Here is a 12,021-nt window from a genome sequence, read left to right on the forward strand (position 1 = left end):
TGATTGAGAATATTTTTGATGGAAAAACAAAAACAAAACAAAAATCTAAAGCCTAGTGTCAGTGTCAATCAAAGCATGACTCTGATAGATAGAAAAAAATGTGCAGGAAATTTGAGGTAGTCCGATCTGAGCATCAGAATGGGAATCTTGGCTCTACCCCTTAAGTTGAGTGATATTTAGCCTCTCAGAGCCTCAATGATGTAGCCTTAAAATGGGTATGGTGGTAATAATAATAGCAAACCCAGTTCTCTCATAGCATAGAGTGAGGCTCAAGTGTACTAAAGCATATAAAAGCACTTTGAGCTGCAGGAAGCACTACAGTGCTTTTACTTACAATGCCTATAAAGACAAAGCTTTGCCCAGCCAATATTGCTCAGTGGTTGAGTATCAACCCATAAAACAGTAGGTCACAGTTTAATTTCTGGTCAGGGCACATGCCCAGGTTGCCGGCTGGATCCCCAGTAGGGGGCATGTGGGAGGCGGCTGATCAATGTTTCTCTCTCATCTGTGTTTCTATCTCTCTATTCATCTCCCTTCCTCCTCCCTAAAATTAGTACAAACATATTTTAACAAAACTCAAGGAGTTGTGGAATTTGATACACTCAAATAGAAAGATGGATATTTCTAATCTAGGGCCTAGAAAGGGAGCCAATTCTCTATTCTTTTCAGGTTCAGAGTGGTCAAGAGGGATTTTAGCTTAGAACATCAGTGGGCATTTTATTGACTCAGGAAGGAAATTCCAGTCAAGAGCACTTCACTTGACGTGGACTGCAGTATCAAGAAGGAAAAAACAAACAAACAACGGAGACCCTATTCTCCTGAATACCATCTAGATAGAAAGATGGAAAGTCAGAGCTGCTTATCAGTCTTCACTTTCCAGGAATCTTGGCTCTGACTTGAAAAGCCCCTTACTGCATGGTGCTCAGGTTTCTTAAAACTCTGATGACACAACCAGCCACCCACGCGTGGAGGGAGAGGATCTTTCACCATCCCAGGTAGCCCAGACTCACAGGGGGCCTAGAGCTGGGGCTAAAATTAATTTCTCAGGCTCAGCTCACCTCTCACCTCCCTTCCCTTTTCCCACCATTGCATTGTGTCAAGAAAGTAATCAGAGGCTTTATAAAGAACATTTGTCAGTGTCTAGATGCTGGCTTGGGGCTGATTCTCCTTTTATTTCCACCTCCTGTTCCTTAGCCTTTCTATTTCCAGGTTCAAAGAAAGAAGGTGCTTTTGAGTTCTATCTCTCAGAATTAGTGGATATAAGATTCCAATGGCTACAGAACCTTTTTCCATTTGGATCCTTCCCCCAGCTAGTTTATAAATATTTCACAGTGGGATATTTCAGTAGAGCCACATAAAATTCCATCAATGCCCATGAGAAGATTCTGGAGTTGACCCATTCACCCTGACACACAGGGACCTGTGGAGAACATGTCTTCAGAATAAGAAAACTTGGGTGAATATTCCATAGGAACCATCCAATATTTCTTTACTGTTTAAACATTAGCAAAAGACAAATAGCACTACTGAACTCTTCTTGGTGGTTTTTCTGTTTATTACCCTCAATAAAATAGAATAGCTTAGAAAAAGGAGAATGCAATACTTTTCTAAAAACTGTATCCAAGTGGCTTTGTTCTTTGATTCCTGGATACAGGGTGTATTTTGCTCTTATGGTTTAATACAGATTAATTAAACATGATTGGATTGCTCTACTGATGCTTTCAATTTTGTTAAATGGGTCCTTTCAGTCTAACAGGAAAGCAGGCAGGAGAGAAAGTGAGGTACCCAAGCTCAAAGGTGAGCCACTCCTAGGAAGGCTTGGAAGAGTGGAGTGTGAAACTAGAATGTTGCACCTTCCAATCCAGGCAACTGAGTAAAGTGAGAGCTCCTTCAAATACTCAGTATTCTTTCAATTGCCCCATGGAAGCGCATTGCCATTGCTGTCAGGTTCGCTTGGACTTGTTACAAATGAGTCTTTTAGCACAGCTAAAAGAACTTCTCTTTTTAAAGGAGGATTTTTAACTCTACATCTCAGAATAACTATGTATGTGTGGTTATTGATACTCACTTTTGTAATATGATGCTTTAAGTAAAGGAATAAACCTAAGATGCCACAAAAAGAATGTTGCTCACTTCTATCTACACAGTTTTCAAAATATCCCCCAGTTTGCTGTGGGGCAATAGTGGGAATCTGTCTAGTTGAGAACAAGAGAATCTGGTCTTCCTTCTGTCCTTCATTCACTCTGTGACCTTAGGAGAGACAGCGTCTCTCTGGGTCTCCTTTTAAATTTGAAAAATAGAAAAAGGATACCTATCCTACCCAACTTAATAGTCAAAATAAAATAATCTGTATAAGTGAATATATAATAGTAAAAAAAAATGCTACCCAAATGTTTGGAAATCCTCATAGCTAACATTTATTGAGTATTGACTTACTTGACCCAGAATTATGTTAAGTATTTTACATGCGTTCAACTCATTTAGTCTTCACATTAATCCTGGAAAGTAAGTATTAGTACTACTAACATTTTACAGACTAGGAAACAACTATTCTGGAGGTTAAATAACTTCCCTAAGATTTGGAAGTGGATCACAAAACAGGAAAAATAAGCACTTACTTAGGGAACCAAGAAAACAGAGTAAAAAATTAAAAGGTGGGGAGAAAGAATCTGATATATTTTGAGAGCATTATGTTGATCATCAGAGAAAAATCACACTTGTTAGATAGTTTCACACTTAGGGTTTAGTGTTGTTGTATTTTGAATTATATGTGGAGAGAGGCACCAAATATTTCAGTGTTTAGGGCATCTCCAGGTCTTAATCCAGCCTGTCTTAGACTCCCAGGGAATAGCACCAGCATCCCAACTCCAGCCAGTTGCCTCCAAAGCCCATACTTGTAACTACTATACTGCATCATGTCCTACAATAATACTTATTATTAGTAAATAACAATTACCAACAGCTACTAGTAATAATAGTTTTCAGTGTGAAGCAATGTCATTAAATAAGGCTTTTTCTCTGTTTTGAAAACATAGGAAGCAACCTGTAATTTGGAACTAAAGATACAAAGAGGTAGGCACACAGCAAGGGTCACTGGTCTCCTTATATATCTGTGGCTTTAAAATTACCATCAAAGAGCCTTCTCATTGTTGGCAGCAAACTCATAGATTCTATACTGGCTCAGGGCAAGTGGTTAATATCAATTTAGAAATCTTTGAAATTCCTAATAAAAACATAACAAACCCTACAGCAGCACCGGCAGGGCCAATAATAGTATGCATGGAGAGAGACCGATTTTTCCTATGAGCAAATAAACAGCTTTTAAGACCTCAAGCTATTTTGATTTCCCTGCAACCCCCACCCCATGGAGTTTAAGCAAGAAGCATTTAAAAATCAGGTCTATTGGTGTCTAGTGAATTTGGATGATGATAAAAATTCAGAGTGGCTGTTAACACCTCTGGCTCTCTTCCAAGGCTCAAAGATAATATCATAAGGTCATTTTTTTGTGACTTAATTTCAGAAGTGCTAAATGTATGATAAGAGACTCCCAGCAAAGGCTGAGCTGGATACTGTATGGAGATTGAGAAGGTAGATAAAAGGGCAGGTGGGGCTTTCTGCTTCAATAACTTGGGAGTCTTGTATGCTGTTTGTAGATGCTCCCATAATTCTAAAATCAGACATAGGAAGACTGGTTATTAGGGCGGGGGGGGAACCCAGCAGCCCAGTAGCACAGTTACTCCTGATTGGCATTAAAAAAATAATGCTGAGTTAGGTGTGAAAACATAATCACAGTCTTCAGGTCATTCAAAATTCTTGAGCCACAATTATTAATAGCTAAACAGCTATTACATTTCCAAAAAATGTGTCTCTGGCTTTCTCATCCCTGTGCACATCTCACTATGAAGGAAGTGAGGGGATAAAAGTGAGGAAATTATGGGGAGTTCTGAGTGCAGAAGTTTGACAGTCAGACATAGCATTGTGGCTACAGTAATGGAAAGTTCAGTATTCTGTACTCTCCTCTTGCATCCACCAGGTAATAATACTATTGTGAAGCAAAGGCCCTTAGCCAAAGTATTTTCCTTTCCATTCCTGAAACATTTATTATCATGGCTCTTTTCCTGGGAGAAGTGAGAGATGGGAGGGAAAACAAACAGATTATTTAAATGATCTCTTTTAAAGAAGGCAACCTTCCCTCCCACTGCCCTTGATTCAGCCATCTGGCTCTGGAGTTTGTTGGCAAATGCTCCTTGAGTATAAAATTTAAACAGATGATTAACTCCTCTCCCTCCCATACCAGAATGCTTGCTATTAAAACCCCTACTAGGAGCAATCTCTAAATATCAAGGTAGGCTTAGTGTAGTGAAAAAAAAATTGGCAAAGTCAACCAAATAAATGAAGTCCCATCCTTAGTTTTTCTCTGTTACCCTGAATTATTGTTCATCCATTCAAGTTTAGTAAACTTCCTTTCACAGTCTTTCTGCAATCTCTGGCCATGTGTACCTAACTAAATAGTACCACAAAGTCCCTGATCTCAAATTGACTATTTCATGATGATCAACAGAAGCTCATGATAAAGATGGTATGCCTTCCCTAAGGCATTGCTTATCATTTGCAGTGCCCTGGAAATCCTAAAGTAATTGTCTTGGTATGAGCCAGTTGGGTTGACAAACAGTGTTCAGTGCATAGTTAGTAAGTTTCCAGAAGCTCCCTACACTGGACCAAGTCCTAAAGAAATAATTTATCTTCTCATACAAAAACCAGAAATGTACACTTAATGTTCAGTGTTTTATGATTTAGTGATGGTCATGAGAAAATTACCATTTAGAAGAATGGGAGAGCAAAAAAGAGTATGGTCATTGAGAGCAAAACATGTACCTGTGGGGTAATGCTCATTCACTGGCCAGTTGTCCACCTGAAGTGTGGCATTGCCTCCATTCCTGGTGAAGCGCACCACGTGGTATTTACCATCATTTACTGGGGTTCTCTCTTCTTTGATGGAGATGTCAACAGTGCCGATATTGAAGACAACCCCAATTTTCCCCTGCTCCTATAAGAGAGAAACACAAAAGGCATAGTTGTTACCAACCACAAGGTTTTCTCTTTTTAAAGTTGATCTGCCAACTAACAATAAATGTGTAGGTACTCAGAGGGAGGTGTCAGCATGAAGTTAACAATCTCTCCATGGGCTTTCATCCTAAAGATAAAACCAACAGTATCAAGCTACCTAAGTTGCTCTCACAGACTGCACAGTATAGGTTATATCATTTGATAGTCCTCAACAGATATCATAGTTGGAACCACAGAACTACCTAATAACTGTGCAGTAGCACAGCAAAGCTCACTTCTGAGTAGTGAGTTAGGCCTGTTTTCTAGGAGATACTAATAAGACATTGGACCCTACAGCACCTCACAATTCAGATTGAGGATTAAAGAGTGAAACTAAGCCTTGTACATTTTGGGTAATCAAGGCCAAAAGGAGGGTGCTGAATCATTAGAAATCAATGAAAGAGGAGCTATCATTGTGGACCAGCTCCTGATGATACCTTTCTGTAGATCTAAAACAGAAAATGTGTCCTCAGTAGAGTCCAGGGACACTGAGCTGGGGTTTTCAGAGTCAGATGACTGTCACCCTTCCCACACTTGTAGCCCTAGTCCTGAGGTTAATCCAAAGAGGGATGCAATATTCAGTACTAAAGCTTTATGTTACACAGCAGAAGATAGCTCTGATACCAAAAAAAGACTTCTGTGGGTGAAAACACATGAATTCCAAAAGGAAAACACTGTGGCAATGGAGGGGATGATTATGGTGCTGGTGATGGTGGTGGTGAAGGTGGAGGTGGTGATATCATCCACCTCCTGGGATGTGAAATATTGATAAGTAACAGTGCAATTAAAACTCTTACTGTTCTCCTCTGATAATTACTTACAACCAAGGGTTAGGATGAGTATTCCACTGAGACATAAAATGAAAATAACCTTAGTGACCAGAATCAGTCTCTCTCCACATCTTGGAAAGGCATCAAGGCATGTAGGGCACCAGGGGGAATAGGCAAAGGGATATTCCGACTTATTGACTTATTGGCTATAGGTTGGACATTGACTGATAGTATAATTTTGTTGTAATTCCGATGTTCTACAAGACCGAGTCACAGTATTTGTTCACATAGTCCCATATCCTCTGTTTGCTAATTCAAGAAGTAGTAGAAGAAGACAAAGAGGAGAAAGAAGGGGAAGTGAGAGGGAGAAGGAAGAGGAGGAGGGGACAAGTAGGAGAAGAAAGAGAAGGTTATAGGAAAAGAAGTCTAGAATCCATATGAACTAACATGTAAGAAAGATTTTGCTGAATCTCAGATTTAGTAATTTGGTTCATTCATTCATTTATTCAATCATTCAATACATAAATGCAATGTTTATTAAGCACTTACTGTGCTTAAAGTTGATAAATTATGACTTCTGGTGAGATTTTAGGCACTGGTCTCCATAGAGTTAGTACGCTTTACTTATTTTTTTTTGAAAGACAGGCTTTCCTCAACTTCCCAGTTTTCCTTTAGTAAATGAACACACCTTGTGCCCAACCAAGGAATCTTGATCTTAGAAAGTAGGAATCTAGGCTGATCAACCGAAGCTGCTTTCAGTAGGCAGAGATGCTGAGATACAGAGTGGACATCACTGCTTCCTTTGTACCCAGCATACAGCACACAATGTAAAATGATGCCTGCAATTCCCAGGTTCTGTTCTCTGGGAAAAGTGATTTGGGTGCCTGCCCAAGTAATGACTCCATTCACCCATGATTTCTTAAATCCCTGTTTGTTGTGACATTATGTTCTCAGTGTTGTTTTGTTTTATTCCTACCTCTTCATCTTCAGCACTAAAGTATCTAGCATTAAGATATGATGCATAGATAAATGTATCTGATGATATTTTTTGCATAGTTTATGCCCATAATTAATAATATTATGGTCCATTTTATTCTTACTCATTAATTCTCTAGGAATTCAGAAATGACAATATAACTTCTTTTTCTTTTTCTTAGTTAAACAATGTTCTTTGCTAATGTTGTGTGTGTGTGTGTGTGAGAGTGTGTATCTAGTCACCCTCATTCCTAAATAAGCAAAGCTATAGGAATCTGAGTCAGAATCTGTTTAGCAGAATAAATGAACTGGAGGAGTTAAGAAACCATGACTGCAGACACCATTACTCCTCTGCCCATCCCATACAAGTGGGCTGTTCATTGCATCACTGTTCTTCAATGAGAAGCCACTGTATAAATCCTGGATGTGTGGCAAGGACTGCTAGTGATTCAACTCGCCTCTGAGTCACTAATTAATCTGTATGGAGAACAGTTTGAGGGTGAGAGAGGTGAGCTTTACTAGTAAACCAGCCCTCTGTAGCTTTTCAGCCACAGCAGTGTCCAGGTACAGTTCTGGCTCAGTGAGCTGGCTGATCAGGTAGATATACACTTGGGCAGATTCTCTGCAAGATCCATAATAGATTCAGGGAAAGGAAAGATTTAATCTCTGCCAGAGTAAATATTTGGTCCTTATCTGAGGCTCCACACATTTGCTGCTGCAATTGCTATTTCAGAGAGATCTTCCTAATCCTGCTCACATGTGGCCAATGTCAACAGAGACCCCCAACCCAATATTTCACTGTGTTTCCTGTAGTGGTAAACGTGGCTGTGTTAGACCTCGGATGTGGTCTTTTCACTCGCATAAAATTTCATTACTTCAACCTCCTCGTCGTTTGTCATGGGACCACAGTGGCGTTATACTCTGGAGCTAACTGCTTTGTCTCCGTTCATTATAAGCCTTGTGGCAAATACCCAGATAGTTGCGCAGGTTTGAATCCATCATGCTCAGCTGTCATGAAAATAAACTTTCATGGTCCATGTGTCCAAAAAAGAGAAGATGTAAGAGTGAAAAATCTTGGCTTCAGAGTCAACCCTGACTGACCTTGGGCAGGTTACTTAACTTTTCTGACCCATTTCTTGATACTATATTATGCAGACAGGATACCAGCTTTACATACTTCATAAGGCCATTGTAAGACTGAGATGATATGATAAATATCTGAGCATTTTATAAATAATCATATAAGATACAAACAGAAGACAAATGAAATCAAGAGAAGAAACCATGCAATCATTTGACCATATACAACACTGATTACTACAGAAGTTAATTGGTTCAGAAGAATAAACACGGGTTTTAGCACAGCATGATTCCAACAATGCCTGTGGTTCTGAAAGCTGTATGACCTTAGGCAGGTTATTTAACTTATTTCTTATTTTCCTACTATGAAAGGGATGTGTGTTGATGTGTGTTGCACAGCCAGATTGGGTCAGTGGTTGAGCATAGACCTATGAACCAAGAGGTCATGGTTTGATTCCCAGTCAGGGCACATGCCCAGATTGTAGCCTCGATCCCCAGTAGGGGGCATAAAGGATGCAGCCGATCAATGATTCTCTCTCATCATTGATGTTTCTATCTCTTTCTCCCTCTCCCTCTCTGAAAAAAAAAGGGGGGGATATGTAGATGAAGGAAAAGACTACCTCTAAAGATTTGTGAGGATTTTAGAACACACAGGTATGAAACCCTGGCAGGTGGCTGTGCATACTTTGGGACCTCAATGAATGTCAGTCATAATTCCCCTTTCTTTCCCTCATTAGTGAAGTTAACATAGTGGCAAGAGCTTCAGAACTATTGGCTTGGCCACACTGTCATCAAGAAATACAATGAAAATAAATGAAGATTTTAGCAAATGGGACATTACAAAACAACATTTAAAAGGTTGATTTCCTGTCACAATTTGGTAGTTGCTTTCTCTTCATGTTCCTTGGTGACATTTCTAAACCTCCCCAAGATAAGCAAAGTGTGGCTGCAAAAACAGCATGACAATAAATGATAATAACTGCATGCCCATCACTATCAAAGTTGCTACCCAGTCACCTCAATCTATGCTTTTCTTCAATACTACAAAGATAAGTGGTAAATCAGAGGACATTGCTAAAGAATCTTCAAGTGCATTCAGGAAAAATAAATAAATAAAAACTGCAGGGCACAGTAAATAGCTGTCTTTAAATAGCCAGTAAGTCATTCTTCATCAATAATGACTGTTTATGAGCCCACCTGGTTCATCAAATGAGTCAGGTTCCAGTTTTTTGATCTTCCATCAGCTACATTACATTTCATGCTGTGGAGGTGACCCCAGAAATACTGCCAACACTAGGGTCACATTTCAGGAGCAAAAATACACAAGGGCCAAGAAAAATCCTCAGGAATAAATATCTCCCTCAAGGCAATTTTTTCATTCACTCCTGAGTGCCCCCAGGGAAGGCAGAATGTACCTTCCACTATCTCAGAAAATTGCAGCTGACAGAAACAGAACTGGGCCTCTCACATGTATGCCAGGTAGGTGTGCAAAGGAAGCTGTTCTCAGTATCTTCCTTTCCAGGCTTCCCACCGAATCTGGGTGCTCAGTTTAAGGCAGTAATCAAGGAGAATGGCATATATGTGATTTCTCTTGGGTCCACATACTGCCAGGTCTGCCATACCTATTTCAGGGTCTGGGTCCTTGAATATAAAGTTACCAATGGCACTGTTTGCCATATTTTTCTAGTCCCCTCCCCTGCACCATTGCAGGCTCATAGTAAGAGAGAACTGCTGTGTCCCTTTGTAATGTGTAGGGCCAAGACACCAGTGTTGATCAACCTATTGGGGTCACTCCTGAGCCACACACTTAATTGCTGGTGAGACCTACCAGAGTTCTCACCTTTTCGCTCAACCACTCCACTCAGCAAATTCCTGCTAGTGGCTTCTTTGTCATCCTGGCTCATTGAGTGAGGATGGCAACAAGCCAACTAACAATGGACATAGAATATGACTGAGAAACGAAGTTTGGTTGCTTGATGCCACCAATTTTTTTTTTTTTTTAGAATAATAGTTTATTAATTTTTTAGAGTGAGAGGAAGGAAGAGGATGAGAGAGAGAGAGAGAGAGAGAGAGATCCATGTGAGAGTGTAACATCCATCGGCTGCCTCCTGCATGCTCCATACCCAGGAACCAGCTGCAAGCCCAGCAAGTGCCCTGACGGGGACTTGAACTGGGAACCTTTCGGTGCAGGGACAATGCCTAACCAACTGAGCAACACTGGCCAGGATGGCTCCAAATATTTTAAGCTGTTTGATGCTGAACATAACCCAGACTACCTTGATGGACAGAGTATTAAAAAATATTAAAATATTTTTAATAGAATAATTTTTTAATTCTCACAATTACCCTTCAGATTGTATATGTTAAAGACAGAGAGTGAGAGAATTGGGAATCCACCAACTAATAGGAGACATATTTAAGATCAGAATGCAAATCTGTCTGACTTTAGAAACCCATGGATTTTTCCACCATGTTATATTTCAGTCACATGTGTTACATGTTGCAATTGGATATACTTTATGTCTGCCTAACCTATCTGTCTAACTTAATTTGGGTATCTCAAATATAAGAATTCTAGCAGTGTTTAGAAAATGTTTTTTGAATTAATGGATAAGTGAATCAATGAATACTCAATTTGAATGTGTGGGTATAATAGAAAAGAGTGGCTAAATTTTGGCTAAACAGGACATGAACACGATAGGATAAAGTAGATAATTGGTCACATATATTCAGATTTTTTTTCAATAAATCTTGGGCAAAACATATAGTCTCATTGTGCTTTATATATGCAGTCAGTAAAATACAAAGAGATGATGTACAATTTATTTGATTCATCAGATAATTTTGGCTGAGGGAGAATTACATTGATGTTCTCTAGGATAAAACACTGCATCAGAACACTTTTGAGGCTCTTTTTGTTACTATTAATTGACTTTCCATGAAAAGCATCGGTTCATTCTTTCAATGTTACTGTCTCGTCTCCTTGAGTCTAGACCCAGGACAATCGTTAGCTAAGAAGCAGCAAGTGTACACTTTGGGTGTGCAGAGCCATGCACTGTTAAAGGATTCAAAATATGTAAGAAATTAGGTCTCTCCCTGGAGAAGTCAGAGATGGAAAATCATCCCATCAGGAATCATCCAGAGTGACAAGACTCCAGCTGTGAGCCTTGTAGAGGGTTTTGGACTTTCACTGTCATCCATGACAATGACCATGTCCCCTTCCCTTGAAGGACTTAACTATGGCTGTGACAGGAAAGACAGGGGAGGATAAATTGTTTTTCCTGGGTTCCAGAAACCATTAAGACTTATAATCTGAAGACCTGAGCCCAGTCAAAGCTCTGCCCCTCATTGTCCAGGTGATCTTGAGCAGATCCCTCCTCTATCTGAATCTCAAGCTATCCATATGAACAATGAGAATAACAACATAAAGACAACAACAATACCTGTGTTAACTGGTAATTAAGAGAAATGAAGTGCTTTCAAAAGTAAAATATAGCAATGATGTTGATGGTGGGGTGACATTAATGATCATAATGAATATGTTGGTGGGATAACTGGGTAAGAAATAGTAAGACAGATGATGGAGGAGTCAGGGGCTTTTGCGCATGACCTACAGAATACTTCTCTATTTGAAATAACTGCCTCCCATTCAAGTTCATCAACTCCAGATTGTCCCTAGAAAATTCACATGAAATGGCTTGGAAATTAATTCTGTTTTCCTAAATCTGTACAGGTCTCCATGACCTTTGCACCCATCCAGCAAAATTGCATCCACCTCTCACCCTGGCTGCAGCTGTGCTTCACCTGGTGTTTTGCTGATGTCTGTTTATGTAAGATCAATCAATTAAAGAGGATTAGATCCACAGTCTGAAATACTAACAGAGGGCCAAGAGAGATAAGACTGATAAATAGCTCAAGACAGCTTCATCTCTAACTACAAGCAAGGGGGAAAAAAGGGAGAGAGAGAAAGCAGGGATGACAGCTTAGGACAACAGGAACTCTGACCTGAAGCGGGGAATCAAGGAAGGACAAGACAGCAGATGCAAGTAAATAAGATGCAAGTCTGAGCCAAGGATCTAACAGCCACAGT

At 39.8% G+C, this 12,021-nt stretch overlaps 1 protein-coding gene across 21 annotated transcripts in view; it reads right to left on the minus strand.

Moving 5' to 3' along the window:
- Nucleotides 1–12,021, minus strand: part of NRXN3 (neurexin 3) — a 1,534,305-nt gene that overhangs the window by 183,797 nt on the left and 1,338,487 nt on the right. For all 21 annotated transcript variants that reach the window (XR_013959175.1, XR_013959176.1, XM_080644122.1 and 18 more), the window contains one exon: nt 4,876–5,047. Coding sequence is in view for 19 of the 21 variants with exons in the window: in XM_080644122.1 (XP_080500248.1) it covers nt 4,876–5,047 (172 nt within the window). In the remaining 2 variants the exon portion in view is untranslated. The remainder of the gene's footprint in view (nt 1–4,875; nt 5,048–12,021) is intronic.

Source organism: Plecotus auritus (genome assembly GCF_963455305.1).
Source record: "Plecotus auritus genome assembly, chromosome: 1".
Classification (NCBI taxonomy): domain Eukaryota; kingdom Metazoa; phylum Chordata; class Mammalia; order Chiroptera; family Vespertilionidae; genus Plecotus; species Plecotus auritus.